At 47.2% G+C, this 16,941-nt stretch overlaps 1 protein-coding gene across 5 annotated transcripts in view; it reads right to left on the bottom strand.

The window, feature by feature from the left end:
- The window catches only part of PNPLA7 (patatin like phospholipase domain containing 7), a 63,029-nt gene that overhangs the window by 39,628 nt on the left and 6,460 nt on the right, over positions 1 to 16,941 (bottom strand). For 4 of the 5 annotated variants that reach the window (XM_042912004.1, XM_042912006.1, XM_042912003.1 and 1 more), the window contains 7 exons: positions 15,597 to 15,677; positions 13,020 to 13,148; positions 12,537 to 12,617; positions 11,197 to 11,323; positions 10,520 to 10,660; positions 6,189 to 6,307; positions 5,925 to 6,071 (listed from right to left, as the gene is read on the bottom strand). In XM_042912004.1, the coding sequence (XP_042767938.1) occupies positions 5,925 to 6,071; positions 6,189 to 6,307; positions 10,520 to 10,660; positions 11,197 to 11,323; positions 12,537 to 12,617; positions 13,020 to 13,148; positions 15,597 to 15,677 (825 nt within the window). The remainder of the gene's footprint in view (positions 1 to 5,924; positions 6,072 to 6,188; positions 6,308 to 10,519; positions 10,661 to 11,196; positions 11,324 to 12,536; positions 12,618 to 13,019; positions 13,149 to 15,596; positions 15,678 to 16,941) is intronic. The other variant, XM_042912005.1, reaches the window with a different exon arrangement.

The following is a 16,941-nucleotide window of genomic DNA, read 5'->3' on the forward strand; positions in this document are numbered from 1 at the left end:
TATACTGCAAGTTTAGGGCAACCACTAAAAAAGTAAAAAAGAAATATAGAACAGATAAGCCAAAAAAGGAGGAAAAACAGATGATACAAAACGCATAATAATCACAAAAAGCAAAAAAACAAGAAAAACGCGGGCAACAAATCGGAAACAGTAAACAATGTAGTAGGTAATAACCCAACTCTATCAGTAATCACTTACACATCAACGGTCTGAATGCACCAATTAAAAGACAAAGGTTGTTGGCACAAAAACAGACACTCAGACACTGGAACAGAATGGAGAACCCATAAATGGACCCACAAACGTATGGCTGACTAATCTTTGACAAAGCAGGAAAGAACATCCAATGGAATAAAGACAATCTCCTCAGCAAGTGGTGCTGGGAAAACTGGACAGCAACATGCAGAAAAATGAACCTGGACCACTTTCTCACACCAGACACAAAAATAAACTCAAAATGGATGAAAGACCTTAACATAAGACAGGAAGCCATCAAAGTCCTTGAGGAGAAAGCAGGCAAAAGCCTCTCTGACCTCAGCTGCAGCAACTTCTTACTCAACACGTCTCCAAAGGCAAGGGAAACAAAAGCAAAAATGAACCACTGGGACCTCACCAAAATAAAAAGCTTCTGCACAGCGAAGGAAACAATCAGCAAAACTAAAAGGCAACTGACGGAATGCGAGAAGATATTTGTAAATGACATATCAGATAAAGGGTTAGTATCCAAAATCTGTAAAGAACTTATCAAACTCAACACCCAAAAAACAAATAATCCAGTGAAGAAATGGGCAAAAGACATGAATAGTTACTTCTCCAAAGAAGACATCCAGATGGTCAACCGACACATGAAAAAATGCTCGACATCACTCATCATCAGGGAAATACACATCAAAACCACAAGGAGATACCACCTCACACCTGTCAGAATGGCTCACATTAACAACTCAGGCAACAACAGATGTTGGCGAGGATGCGGAGAAAGAGGATCTCTTTCGCACTGTTGGTGGCAACGCAAGCTGGTGCAGCCACTCTGGAAAACAGTCTGGAGGTTCCTCAAAAAACTAAAAATAGAACTACCCTATGACCCAGCAATTGCCCTACTAGGTATTTATCCAAGGGATACAGGTGTGCTGTTTCGAAGGGGCACGTGCACCCCCATGTTTATAGCAGCGCCATCGACAATAGCCAAAGTATGGAAAGAGCCCAAATGTCCACTGACAGATGAATGGATAAAGATGTGGTATATATACATGATGGAGTATTACTCAGCAATCAAAAAGAACGAAAGCTTGCCATTTGCAGCTACGTGGATGGAACTAGAGAGTATTATGCTAAGTGAAATGAGTCAGTCAGAAAAGACAAATATCATATGACTTCACTCAGATGAGGAATTTGAGATACAAAACAGATGAATATAAAGGAAAGGAAGCAAAAATAAAAATAAGGAGGGGGGACAAAACATAAGATACTCAAATACAGAGAACAAACTGAGGGTTGTGGGAGGGGTTGTGGGTGGGCAGATGGGCGGATGGGCTAAATGGGTACGGGGCATTAAGGAAAACACCTGTTGGGATGAGCACTGGGAGTTATACGTAGGGGATGAATCACTGGTATCTACTCCTGAAATCATTATTGCACTATAAGCTAACTAACTTTGATGTAAATTAAAAACTAACTAATTTTAAAAAATAAACTAGGGGGAAGGCAGAAAAAAAAAAGACAAAGGTTGTCAGACTAACTACAAAAACAAGACCCAACTATATGTTGTTTACAAGAAATCCACTTTAGGGGCACCTGGGTGGCTCAGTTGGTTAAGCGTTTGACTTCGGCCCAGGTCATGGTCTCACGGTTCGTGAGTTTGAGCCCCACATCGGGCTCTGTGCTGACAGCTCAGAGCCTGGAGCCTGCTTCGGATTCTGTGTCTCCCTCTCTCTCTCTCTGCCCTTCCCTAGCTCATGCTCGCTCTCTCTCTGTGTCAAAAATAAATAAACTTAAAAAAAACCCCACTTTAAATGTAAAGACACACATGGATTAAAAGTAGATGAATAGAGAAAACAAAACAAAGCAGAATCAGCTATATTGATTTCAGAGGATGAAGCAGACTTCTCAGAAGGAAGATTACCAGGGATAATGAGGGACATTTCTGAGTGATAAAGGGGTCAATTTTTTTTAAGTTTATTTATTTATTTATTTTGAGAGAAACAGAGACAGCAAGAGATGGGGAGAGGCAGAGAGAGAGAGGGAGAGAGAGAATCCCATGCAGACTCTGCACTGTCAGCACAGAGCCCAATGTGGGGCTTGAAATCACGAAACTGTGAGATCATGACCTGAGGCAAAATCCATCTGCTTCAACCAACTGAGCCACCCTGGTGCCTCTAAAGGGGTCAATTCCTGAAGGTGTACCAACCCTGTACATGAGGTGCACACCTAACAACAGAACGTTAAAGTGCATGAGACACAAACAGAACCGCAGGAGAAACAGACAAATCCTCTATTGTAGATGGAGACTCAGCCCTCTCTGTCAGAAATGCAGACCCAGCTAGCAGAAAATCCGTAAAGACGCGGCTGAGCTCAACAGGATCATCCAACAACTGGCATAATTTATCATCTATATTACTTCATACAAAAAAGCAGAATACAGTCTTCCCACACGGAACATTCACAAAGATAGCCCATGCCTTGGGGATAAACCACATCTTCATAAATTTAAGGAAATACAAATGATACAAAGTCTGCTCTCAGAGCACAATAGAATTAAGTGAGAAATTATAACAGAATGATAACTGGAAGAGCCAAAAATACTTGGAAATTACACAACACCTCTTTTTTTTGAGAGAGCGTGTGTGCTCACGGGCAAGAGCAGGGGAGGGGCTGAGGGAAAGGGACAGAAGAGAACCTTAAGCAGGCTCCACGGTCAGCATGGAGCCCGACCATGAAATCATGACCTGAGCTACCCAAATGCCCCTAAACAACACATTTCTAAACAACACATGGGTTAAATAAGAAATCTCAAGAGAAATTTTATTAAAAAAAATTTTTTTAATGTTTATTTATTTTTGAAAGAGACAGAGAGCAAGCAGAAGAGGGGCAGAGAGAGAGGGAGACACAGAATCCAAAGCAGGCTCCAGGCTCCAAGCTGTCAGCACAGAGCCCAACGTGGGACTTGAACTCACGAACCGTGAGATCATGACCTGAGCCGAAGTTGGATGCTCAACCAGCTGAGGCATGCAGGCGCCCTCAAGAGAAATCTTAAACAAATTTTTAACTAAATGAAAATGAAAACACAACTCAAAATTTGTGGGATCCAGCAAAAGCAGCATTTAGATAGAAACTTATAGCACTGATTGCATAAATCAGAAAAGATCCAATATCAATAATCTAAGCTTCCACCTTATAAAATTAGGGAGGGGCTCCTGGGTGGCAACTTCTGCTCAGGTCATGATCTTGTGATCCATGAGTTTGAGTTCTGCACTGGACTCTATGCTGACAGCTTGGAGCCTGGAGCCTGCTTCAGATTCTCTCTCTCTCTCTCTCTCTCTCTCTCTCTCTCTGTCTCTCTCTCTCTCTCTCTCTCTCTGCCCCTCCCCTGCTCACACTCTGTCTCTCTCTCAAAAATAAATAAATATTAAAAATATTAAAATAAAATAAAATAAAATAAAATAAAATAAAATAAAATAAAACAAGGGGGAAAAGGTAAATTAGAAGTAGGCAGAAGAAAAGAAATAATAAAAATTAGAGCAGGGGCACCTGGGTGGCTCAGTTAAAGCGTCTGACTTCGGCTAGACAATGACCTTGCGGTTTGTGGGTCTGAGCCCCGCGTTGGGCTCTGTGCTGACAGCTCGGAGCCTGGAGCCTGCTTCAAATTCTGTGTCTCCCTCTCTCTCTGCCCTTCCCCTGCTCATACTCTGCCTCTCTCTGTCTCTCAAAAATAAATAAATGTTAAAAAAAATTTTTTTTAAATAAAAAAATTAGAGCAGAAATCAATAAAATTGAGAACAGGAAATCAATAGGGAAAATCAACAAAATCAAAAGCCAATTCTTTGAAAAAATCAACAAAATTGATAAGCCTATAGCCGACTAAGAAAAAAAAGAAAGAGAACACAAATTATTACTATCAGAAATGAAAGAAGGGACATCACTACAGATAACAAGCAAAGTAAAAGGATAATATAGGAATACTATGAACAATCTATGTTCAACAATTTAATAACCTAGATGAAATGAGCCTATTCCTTGAAAGACACAATCCACTAAAATTCACATAAGAGACTACCTGAATAAGCCTATATCTATTAAGAAATTGAGTCAGCAATTAATAACTTTCCAAAACAGAATGCACCAGGCCCAGATGGGTTCACTGGTAAATTCTGCCAGATATTTAAGGAAGAAATTATACTAATTCTCTACAATCTCTTTCAGAAAATTGAAGCAGAGGGAATTCTTAGCTTATTCTATGAGGCCAGCATTTCCCAAACACCAAAACCAGACAAAGACAATACAAGAAAACCTTAGACCTGTGTCTCTCATGAACACAGATGCAAAATTTCTCAACAAAGCATTAGCAAATCAAATCCAACAACATAAGAATTATACGCAACAAACAAGTGGGATCTGTCTCAGGTATGCAAGGCTGGTCCAACACTTGAAAAATCAATTAATGGGGGGCGCCTGGGTGGCTCAGTCGGTTGAGCGTCCAACTGCAGCTCAGGTCATGATCTTGTGGTTTGTGAGTTCGAGCCCCATGTTGGGCTCTGTGCTGACAGCTCAGAGCCTGGAACCTGTTTCAGATTCTGTGTGTGTGTGTGTGTGTGTGTGTGTGTGTGTGTGTGTCTCCCCCACTCACACCCTGTCTCTCTCTCCTTCAAAAATAAAATAAACATTAAAAAACAGGTTTTTTTAAAAAAAATAAAAATCAGTTCAATGTAATTCATCCCATCAACAGACAAAAAACAAAAAAAAAACAAAAAACAAAACACCACATGGTCATATCAATAGATACAGAATAAGCATTTTTTTTTAAAGTAGGTTCCATGCCCAGTGTGGAGCCCAACGTGGGGCTTGAACTCACGACCCTAAGATCAAGATCTGAGCTGAGATCAAAAGCTGGATGCTTAACCAACCAAACCTCCCGGGTGCCCCCAAAAATAAAATCTTAAAAAATAATAAAATAAGAAAAATTAAAAGCCATGTTCATTGTGCCTGTATTTGTCTGAAATGGAAAAGTCTGAAAATCCCGATTGCTGCCATGCATGCAGGGTCACAGGAGCCCTTGCCACTGATCTGGGCAAGTGGTGATATATACCCCCTGGGACACAGACACATGAGTGTGTGTCCCTCCACAGCACGGATGAGAGATAGATATGCACAGCACATTCCCATGCTGGCCCGAGCCAGAGACAGCAGTGATGGGGCCTCCAGGACTGACAACCCTGTGGGCAAGTCACAGGCACAAAGCTGAGCGAGTGTCAGTAGGCCCAGAGGACACACAGGAGGAGTCGCGCACATCAAGTCCACACACAGGCGCAAGGCAGTGGTCTTCCCGGGGAGCAGGGGGTTGCAGCCACTGAGGGCACACAGCTGGTTTCGGGACCAGTACTTTGGTCCCTTATGTGGTGGCTCCATGGGCACCCACTCTCTTCTGTATACAAGGTATTCACAACTCTTTAACCCTTAGATGGCATCCAAAGTTTGCAGAGCACACAGGACTCACAGCCCGCGGAGGAGGGCAAGGATGTACTGAGAAAGTGCCAAGGAGAGGGTCTGCAAAGCCGCCAGCACAATAACGCCATCCCGGGACACACTGCCCCAAAGGCGTGGGTCTTTAGGACAATGTGCAGGAGTCATCACCCACCTGTCCCACCAGAGACTGCACATGTCTCCATGCTCACCCAAGCCAGAGACAGGGCAGGAGGGTGGCCACTTACGTCCAGCTTCATCAGGGTGAGCAGGTCCTTCTTGGCGGCTCTGAAGATAGCATCTGTCTTCCTGCTGGAGACAGTCTCATCTAAGTTAGTCTCTGAGTAGTGGAAGACCGCAGAGGGAGTGTCTGCAACAATCACGTTCTTCTTGGACTTGAGAAGAACAGAGGCAGCATGATCAGAGGGGTGTGGCAGGGGAAGGGTCCCCGTAGCACACACTACAGCCAAGGGGCACCAAAGCCAGAGAGGGGAAAGAGGGTCCCCACCCACCTTGCTGGCCACAGAGCTCCCAAGGCGTTCTTCTGCATGGAGAAGGACCCTGGCACGGTCACATGCCATCCTCAGGTCTGAGGTTGCACCTGCTGTGCCCCCTACAAATGGAGGGAAGACTGAGGACACTAAGGAGCAGCCTGGGCACGTGGGTCCATATGCGCTCACCGAAGGCCGGCTGAGCTCTCCTTGAAGCCTGAGGAGCACAGATCCTGGTAGATAAAACCACTGGAGTGCAAAGTCACTGTGCTGTCATGCTCTCCTGTGACCCACAACCAACTTTTATTTTGTTTTTTAAATTAAAAAAATTTGGGGGGGGGGTGCCTAGGTGGCTCAGTTGGTTAAGCGCCCGATTTCAGCTCAGGTCATGATCTCACAGCTCATGAGTTCAAGCCCTGCATCAGGCTCTGTGCTGACAGCTCAGAGTCTGCTCTGGATTCTGTGACTGTCTCCCTGCCCCTACCCCACTTGTGCTCTCTCTCAAAACTAAACATTAGAAGAAAATTTTTTTTTTATTTTTAAGATTTTATTTTTAAGTCATCTGTATACCCAACGTGGGCTCAAACTTATGACCCCGAGATTAAGAGTCACACGCTCCACTGACTGAGCCAGCCAGGTACCCCCACAACCAACTTTTAATCATAACTATTTTTGTTCAGTCTGAGATACTGTGTATTTATAGTACTTACTGTAATACTGTTATGTTATTATTTAACAACCTATTAACATTTTATATATTAACATATTACTGTTTTATTATTAAGCCAAGGTATTGTGATACCAATATCTATTTTACAAATAAAACCCAACCATACTCCCTGTAATGGATACACGCATATATCAAAGGTTACACATTTCTGTAGGATGCTATTCTCCTAGTTTATACACATCACGTATTATGTACTATATACAAGACAGTTGACAAAACTTAAGATTCTGATCAGTGTCTCTGATCTTTGCAGACACATGTCCTATAAGAGGGCATTATTTTTCTGGACCAGAGGAGAGGTATTGGGACCTGCATGGATGTTAACCAGACATGTTAATGGAACTAGATAATTCAGAGTCAAACTTTATTATTTGTGGACTGCTATTATTTTCAGTTATCTAGCACTTAAGCTTCTTTTGAAAAAATTTGCTAAACACATTTTTAAAAAATACAGCAGGTCAGCTGAATAGCTGGAAAAAAAGTGTATCATGACCCCCATTCACTTTAGACAAAAGAACCAATCCTAGAAGGATAAATATGAATGGTAAAATGTTAAATCTTACAAGCAGATTTCCCAAATAGGACACAAAATAATAATCACAAAAGAAAAAAATTGATAAATTGGACTCTATGAAATTTAAAAACTTCTGTTCATTAAAAGACACCATTAAGAGGGTGAAAAGAGCACAAAATATTTTCAATACCTATATCTAACAGAGACTATCTAAAGAAGTCCTATTAATCAACAATTAGATGAATGACACCCTAAGAGGAAAATGGACAAAAGACAATGGCAGCCCACTCCCCATGGAAATGGAAAGTGCTGGGGCTCAAGAGTCATCAGGAGGCTGGAGGTGCAGCCACAGAGAGACCCACTGTGGCCCAGGGGGTGAGGTGAAGAAGACAGGACGGTGCAAGAGCAGGAGGTTTCCCGGAAGATGGTGCGACCTGTCGGCAGCACAGACACCCAAGGCCAAGAGCACCTGAGGGGACGGAGGCTCCACAGTGGACAGCACAGCCTTGGGAGGGTAGTGGAAGCACGAACTGGGACCGACACTGAGAAAAGCGTGGGCAGTGTCTCCGAGTCAATCGTGTGCACTTTATGAGCCAGCGGTTTCAACAGGAACACATACATGTGTGTTCAACAGACACACATGCAGTGTATTCACACAATAAATCTCTATCCATCAGCGAGAACAGGTGCGTCTTGCTCCACACAACACGCATGGATGTCAGACGAAAGCTGAGAAGCAGCCTGGCTGCTGGGACTCAGAAGAGCAGGGAGCAGCAGCCTAACTTCACCACTGGTAACCGTGGCACCTGCTTTTTGCACCTGGGTGCCGGCCTCACGAGTGAGTTCAGTTTGTGAAAAATCATAAGCTGTCCGTTCACGATTTACACCTTCTGTATTCATATTATACAACCATAAGCAGTTAATGAAAATTGAGAACACCTTGGGATCCATGAAGAAACAGGCAAATAGAACACAAAGGAATACCTAAAAACACAAAAGATACCTAAAAAGTAGATCCTAGTAATGAAATATCCAGAACAGGCAAACCCAAGAGACAGAAAGCAGATCAGTGGTTGCCCGGGGCTGGTGCAGGGGGTGATGGCTGATGAGGACACGGCATTTCCACTGTCTGACAAAATGTTCTGGGAACAGACAGTAGTGATGGATGTAAAATTTTGTGAATATACTAATAAATTGTACACTTTAAAAGGGTGAACTGGGGGGTGCCAGCTGGTTAATCGTCCAGCTCTTGACTTCAGCTCAGGTCATGATCTCACAGTTCATGAGTTTGAGCCCCACATTGGGCTCCATGCTGGCAGTGCAGAGCCTGCTTGGGATTCTCTCTCCCTCTCTCTGCCCCTCCTCTGCTTGTGCTCTCTCTCTCCCTCAAATAAATAAGCTTTAAAAAATAAAGAAATTAAGTAAATAAATAAAATTTTTTTAATGTTTTATTTATTTTTGAGAGAGAGAGAGAGACGGAGGGAGACAGAGAATAAACAGGGGAAGGGCAGAGAGAAAGGGAGACACAAAATCCAAGAAGCAGGCTCCAGACTCTGAGCTGTCAGCACAGGGCCCGACATGGGGCTCAAACTTGTGAACCACGAGATCATGACCTGAGCCGAAGTCAGATGCCCAACCAACTGAGCTACCCAGGCCCCCCTAAGTAAATAAATACATAAATAAAAGGGTGAACTCAGGGCACCTGGATGGCTTAGTCAGTTAAGCATCTGACTCTTGATATTGGCTTAGGTCATGATCTGGAAGTCGGTTGTGAGTTCGAGCTCCTCATTGGGCTTTGTGCTGAGCATGGAGCCTGCTTGGGATTCTTCCCCCACTCCAAACCCTCCCCGCTCTGTCTTAAAAAATAATAATAATAAACATTTTTTTTAAAAGGGTGAACTTAATGGCATGTGAATCACATCTCCAAAAATCTATTACTAAACAAACAAAAAATTCCACGTAGAGTCAAAAACTTGATACCAAATGAACATGGCACCAAAGGAAAAAAAAAGCAACAGGTAAATGAAAGATCTTAACGGCGTTGTGTAAATTATCAGTATACAAAGTAAGAAAAGACCTAATTTCTTACTTCAAACACATACAAGTAGGAAGTGCAAATGAATGAGACCTCAGGGAAGGGAAAACCACAGAGATAGCAGAAAAGGATCTAGACAAATGCACTTACAACCCAGTGAATGAGCAAAGAATAAGGAAGGCCCCAAACACAAATCACAAGGTGTGCAACGGCTGCTTTTCAATAAATGAACATCAAGGATTCCTGCTCCACAATGGTCCGCAAGGCTGGGCGTTGTAACAGACGAACACGGAAAAAAGACATCTGAACAATTACAAATGGTGAAAGGTCTCTATCCAGAGCATATACAGAATTAATGCAAGTCAACAAGGCAGACTCAGGAAACCCTGCAGAAAATGAGCAGAGAATATAAACAGACAATTCTTAAAGGGGGACGCAGATAGCTCTCAAATACACCAGATGATGAAACCTGCCGGCAACTCACAAAATGCACATAAAAACTAAACAAACTTTCTAATGAACATAAGAGCAAAATTAGAAGGTGGTAAGGAATGAGCTAGTTTGTGAAGGCTGCGGACGGGATGAGAGAATCCCTGGCCCAACCGCCAGGATGCGCTGGGAGCCTATCCACACAGAGGCCAAGTCCCTGTGGGGAAGGTGCCCCGGAGAGGGGCAGAGAGCTGCTGAGAAAGCACAGCAGAGACAGACTGGGGACGAGCTGGCATGGACAGCTCCTGGAGAGCTCTGCTTGCGTGGAAGCAGATCCAGTGGCAGCTGAGGCGCCAGAGGGCCTAGGAAGTCTATTTCAGCAGGGGATGCAGCCTGATGGTGTGCACAGGGAAGAAAGGATGGTGCTGGAGCAGATGCTCCTGCAGTGGCCGGGCACAGCCTCGGGGGTGAGAACACGGGGAGCACAGAAGTGGCACAGCGTGGAGAGGAGCCCACAGGATGCCTGGGGCACCAAGACAATCACCACCGCATCAAATCAAGGCTGAGTGTGTGCACAGGGTTCTCTGGGCCTGAGGGCTTGCCCACCCATCAACGCTCCAAGGTCAGGGTACCCAATGCCTTACCTGGTGGAGCAAAAGGGGCCTGGTCACCTGCCTGGGCCTTGCTGAGCTCATCCAGGATCTCTTCGTGAACAGAAGGCAGCGGGAAGGACTGGCTCCTCTTCAGCAGAGGCCCAGGGGCTGCTGCACGGCTGCCCCCTCGATCTGCCGGGAGGAGACGGGTGGGAAGCAAGGCCTCTGTTCCCACAGCAGTGCAGAAATCACGTCTCAAGGGCCTCTGAACACACCCTCACCACCCACACGTGCCTGGCCCTTCCCAGGGACCGTTTTAGTCCAGGTGGCCCTCCAAGCGCACTGGCATGAGCCTGGCACGCTTCGGCGCTCCACCGGACCCTCAGGTGAGTTTATACAAAGCCACCTTCCAGGAAGGACCCCGCGCAGCATAGCTTGATTTTACTAGTCTGTTAGCCATTTGTTCATACACGAGCTGGTGACCTGTCCCACATCTGTTAGCATGGCCGCACGTTATACTGTCACCCTGGAGGTGACCCCTAGCCAAGATGCTTCAATGGACAGTCTCTTGCCCCAGATGTAGGCCCCTCTCAAGGGCTAGAGCGACACGAAGTTTGGAATCTGCTCCCCGAATGGCTGCCTCCTGGAGCCAAGTCCTCCCACAGAGACAGGGGTGAGGGGAGGAAAGGAGGCCCGACACAGGCTGGAGGCCAGGCCAGGGCCAGTACCTGGATCGCAGGACTCCTGGGGCCGGAGGGGCCTCTCAAGACGATCCTCAGAGCCACAGCACACCTGCCTCTTGGCCTTGCCAGCAGCCACGCTGGCCACAGACACCAGGGGGATAGCCTGGCTCTCCTGGGGCGTGAGAAAGAAGCAGGTGCTCCAGCGGTACCCTGGGCTAGTAGTCTCCGCAGCCACACTTAGGGGGATGAGAAGAGTGGTGACCAGTGGAGAGACTAGCTGTGTGCTTACGGCAACAAAGGCCCAGCCTGCTTTATCCTGGCAACTCCGTCAAGTTTAAATGGTGGTCCACACTGTCAGAAACCTTAATGCCCTTCATTAAGATGGAAAGTAATACTGGGGCACCTGGATGGCTCAGTCAAACATCCGACTCTTGATCTCGGCTCAGGTCACGATCTCACGGTTCGTGAGTTCGAGCCCCGCATCGGGCCCTGTGCTGACAGCTCAGAGCCTAGAGCCTGCTTTGGACTCTGTGTCTCCCTCTCTCTCTGCCCCTCCCCTGCTTATACTCTGTCTCTCTCAAAAAATTAATATTAAACTTTTTTTTTAAAAACAGATGGACAGTAATGTAGAAAACAAAAGGTTGGGGCACCTGGGTGGTCATGATTTCAAGGTTCATGAGTTTGAGCCCCCACATCGGGTTCTCTGCTCTCAATGCAGAGCCTGCTTCAGATCCTCTGTCCACCCCCACCCCCTCTCCCACTCGCGTGTGTGCGCGCACACTCTCTAATAAACATTTTGTTTAAATCTTAAGTTAAAAAAAACCCGAAAGGATATGCCCTAGAATACCAGTAAAGGAAGATGATAAAACCTAATGCCCATCAAAACTAGAGACAACACCCGAGGGTAACACTGACCCCAATAATTAGAGGTCAGCATCCAGCCTCCTCCAACCAGGGCCTCGGAGGGTCTCATCTACTGCTCACAGCAGCTCCGGGTGGAGTGAGCTGACCCTTCTCACAGCCATCAGCTCAACCCCATGGCGGGAGGGACCCCAGGGTGCAGGAGGTGGCCGCCTCCACTGGGTGGGCAGGCAGCTCAGCTGTGTGCACCAAGTGAGCAACAGGAAAGGGGAAATGAGGTCACAGAGCAAGGTGACCAAAGGGGCCACATTCAGGCCAAACTGCAGGCTGTTCTGGGAGGAGTAGGAGTCCCATCCCCCAAACCCCATGGGTGGGAAGGGTTCTCGGCAGGAACTCTCGGGACACTCAAGCCCCTGACTCATCTACCAGTATCCGCTTTAAGGCAGAGGAGTAAACCTTTCAAAGCCCAGGGTCCTGGCCACAAGGATGGGGGCGGGGAGGGGGGGGGGCAAGGCTGCACTTACAGGGTTGAAGAGCTCTGTGGTCAGGCCCAGGTAGTTGTGCAGAGCCAGAAAGGTGACCCGCTGCAGCCGCACCATGATGATCTGTGAGGGGACAGCCAGCTGTGCCAGGCCTGGTGCCTCCTCAGACCCCCGCGCCCCTCACCACCCTCCCAGGCACGAACCCGAGGTTCTGACAACCCCCCAACGGCCACCTAAGATATTGGCGCTAGGGACGTAAGGACTCTCTGCATTATGTGTGCAAGTTTTTGGTAAATCTTTAAGATTACTTCAAAACAAGTTTAATAATAAAAAAAGAACCCTCTTGGGGGCTGGTAGGAGTTCCGAGGACCTCTGTGAGGTCATGAATGTTAACTTTTACTGTAAAATGTGTATTACAAAACTTCCAAAAAGCCACCTTAGTCTTTTCTACACCCACTCGGGATGCGCCTTCATGTGCGTACAGTGGCTCCCAGGCCAGAAAGGGGGACTGCAAAAGCGACCCACCTGCACTACCCTCACCAGGGTTTCAGGATACTTCTCAAAAACTCCTTGAAAAGCCACTGCTGGGAGCCGGAGGACGGTGGAAGGGACAGCCGCACGGGCGGACACAGTTTTGTATGGAGCAGTGTGGCCCTGCAAGGACAGCGAGGTCAGGCCGCTCCCAGCACCCTGTCTCCAGAAGGGGCGAGATGCCAGCACCTTGCCTCACACGGGACACCCACGAGGGCCCTGAGGAGCCTTGCCCTTCACGGGAAGCAGATGGCCAGCGGGCTCCAAGCACCAACCACTTCAGAGGAGCCGGCTGGCACTACAGAGAAACCCGTTTTTCTGGTGAGGATGCCACCCTCTGCTGGCACCAGCCTATCCTTCCACTGTTGCTTCCTGGCAACCCCTGGGATTTTCTCTGTCCTGATGGCTTTGCCTTTGTCCCAAGGTCACATAAATGGAACCGCACAGGTCTGGCTCCTCTCACAGAGACGGCAGCTGGAGGCCCGCCATGCTGTTCACACACCAGCAGTGGCACTCTTCATGGCTGAGAACGGGGTTATTTTATGGATGCTTCACAGTGTCCTTACCACCCAGCAGCTGAAGGGCAATGGGCCTGTTTCCAGTTTGGGGCAATTATAAATAAGCTGTTATAAATGTTCACGCACCGGATTTTGTGCAAACAGTTTTCATTTCTCTTGCTAAATATCCAGGAGTGGAACTTCTGGGCCATGCGGTCTATGCATCTTTAACTTTCAAGAAACTACCATGCTGTTTCCACAGTGGCTGCACTACTTGCATGCCCCCCTTCCCCCCGCCCTGCCACGGATGAGTCTCAGTGGCCCACACGTACATCACATCTACACCGCCAGGGTTGAATGGTCAGGAACTTGGCTGGTCTGGGTCCCTGGTTTCAGGGGGAGCCCCTCAACCCTTGTTAAGTCCTCACATGTTAGCAATGTCTGTGTTACCAGGGTGGGCCCAGCAGTCTCTGGAGGGAGCTGTGTAACTGGAAGTTTGCCCACAATGGGGGAGTGGGGTAGTCCCGACCTCCTAACCAAGCCCTGTACATCGGGAACTCTGGGCATGTGGTTCTCAAATGTTCTAAGTGAGTTCTGGGACTCAGCTCTTCTCCTTGGAATCATTTCTGCTCATTTCACATCCTTTACAGAAAGAAAACTGTGCACCTTACAGATTCCAACACACCAGCCAGAGCCCTACACAGCCATATGGGGCCTGTCCTGCACGTCTGAGTAGCCTCTCCCAGCACAAGGCTCCAGGCAGAGGCTGCCCTCAGCTGGCCTTCTAAGGCAGGTCTGCCTTGCTCAGAGGTAGTGTCCCTCTCAGCCCTGGCCAAGCATCTCGTGAAGGCACACCAGGTCCTGGGGCCAGAGCAAGATGCCAGAGTCCTATCCATGCCTCCACCCCAGGCCCCACCACAGCTCAAAACATGTCTGTGCCAGCCTAACAGGGATGGGTGAAAACAGTGGGCACCCTCAAAGTCTCTGGAGTTTATCACCCCCTTGTGCACAAGAACTCAAGAACTGGATCAGAGGACACCCACCAAGGGCTCCGCCCACCATGTGAGTGTCACACAAGTACATAGGTTCCTGGTCCCACACGGATGCGTCCTTGCCAAGGTCTGCTGAACTGCTCTAGAGACTCCTCTGTGCAGTTTCTGGGGAAACTGAGGTACAAGCTGCCTCAATGTATAGCTAAAAGTGAAAGCAGAAAGAATAACTTCGAAGGTAAGGTGACAATCACATGCCACCTTTTGAGCTACACAGGTGTGTGCATTATCTAAGCTCAAGTAGCAGACACCTAAGATTTGCTTCATTGTATGAAGACTTTACTCATGAGAAAAAGAAAATTAAACATTAAATTCTAGTTAATGAGATAGGAATAGTCATGCTGAGCCGAGACTTCTTGAAGCCGGTGATGCACACACGATTAATTTTACGATTCTGTCTTCTTTTGAATATGTTTCAAGTGTACCATGATAAAAAGTTTAAAAATCCCAAGATAACATTTCATGTTATCTTTTAATTGACTGGACTGGCAAAGATCAAACATGAGATGGCTCCCTAGCTGGTGGGGTGAGGACACAGGTGTCCTCCCGCAGGACTGTGGCTCAGGCGTGTGGGGGGTGCACTCTCACACCTGGGAAGTCTCTGCTAGGGATCTGTCTTGCAAATTGGTCCTCAAACATATGGAGTGGCGTGCACACAAAACCAGTCAACAGCAGGAGATTGGGAACAACAGAGAGACACCCGTTACCACAGAAGATCCATGGGAGGGCCCTCCTAGGAAGGGGCCTTGGGGCCTGAAGGGTGAGAGGAAGTGTTTTCACTCACAACATTTGTGCCTTTTGCATCTCAGACCACGTGTATATAACAATAATCATTTAAGAGACAGCCAAAACCCGTGAGCAAATGCCCAGCTCTCCTTCAACAGTTACAGCTGCTTTCCCACACACCCTTGACCTGCTGGGGGTCCCTCCCGTCCTAGGCCAGCCCCTCGCCACTGGGGAGAACTGGACTCAGCAGTGAGGGACATGCTGTCCAGGTGACTTCTGGGTAGACCCGGGAGACTCACAGTGATGACATCCAGGATGCTGAGGAGACTGTGGACGCTGTCTCCAGCCAGAACCTCCTTGACCGCCACCTCGGTGCCATCCTGCACTCAGGAAACAGAGCAGAGTCATCCCCTGACAGGTGGCTCAGCCCAGCCCAGGCCAGCTGGGCAACCCAGCCTCCACTGTCGCCTGTCCCGAGGGTTAGGCTGTGCCCTACTTGACCTTCAGGAATTAGAGGTGGAGCAAGCTCCAAAGCAGAGGACAGAAAAAACAAAGATGAGTTAAGAGCAATCAGGAAGCTCGGCCTGGGCGTGGCCCTTCAACCCAGGGCTTATTCTCACTAGGAGGACTTAGACTGAATTTCATAAAACCTAAGTGAGTGTGCTGGCCCAAACAAAAAGTTCTAAGGACGAAATTCGGTTGTTACTGGCATAAATAATAGCATTTTGATGTGTTTTTCCACTGGATTAAAAGAGAAAGAAAAGTAGGTGCTTATTTAATACAGGAACTTCTCAGCTTCACCCAGGAAATTCCTTTTTGAACTTGTTCAAACTTGGCCCTGGTCACCCTCCAAGAACCCTTCCTTCTGGCCCAAAGTCACATTTTCAGGAAAGGCTGGCTAGCTGGGAAACAATAACCCTGGATGCTGATATGGCCCAAATGGGAGGAAACTAGACAAAGACCATTTCTTCTCTCATCATCCCATCAAGTCCAGTGTGGGATGAAGCCACACACACACAGTAATTTTGCCCGGACAACATCGTATCTAGAAACCCAAAGAATATGTGGGATCCATTATGGGTCAGGGCCCACCCCAGGGTCCTGGCAGGTGGGGACTTCCCTAAGGTCAGGGGCCACTTTGTGCAGACTGGGGCTCACTGAGTGTCTGCTTCAACAATAATAAGCAGTGGGAAGCCTGGGTCACTCCCCTGGGCAAATCAAAGGATACATTCTGCTGGAAAGCAAGACTTCCACAGGCTTGATTGGCCTGGAAGCTGCTCCCTGGGACATCTGATTCATGGGTGTAATTAACAGAGGCAGGAAGCAAGTATTGCGTTTCCAGCTGAATTAATACCTTAATTATTTTCTTAGAGTTAAAATCATTCACAACAGGCAAGGGTACAACTGATGGTGGCAGGTCAACACCCAACTGCTGAGGGTGTTCTCGGGAAACTGGAGAGACATCTCAAAAGGCTTAGAACAGGTAAAAGGCAGAAAACCACCGAATGCCGCTGAACCCACTAACCCATGGGTACCCCCACATGCATGAGTGAAGGTAACATACCAACACTGAAGGGCAGCTGTGTGCCAATGCCGGGACCAAAGTGTGCCATTTTCCCCAAAGAACTGAAACTTAAAATGCTA

The sequence above is a fragment of the Panthera leo genome, chromosome D4, assembly GCF_018350215.1.
Source record: "Panthera leo isolate Ple1 chromosome D4, P.leo_Ple1_pat1.1, whole genome shotgun sequence".
Lineage (NCBI taxonomy): Eukaryota > Metazoa > Chordata > Mammalia > Carnivora > Felidae > Panthera > Panthera leo.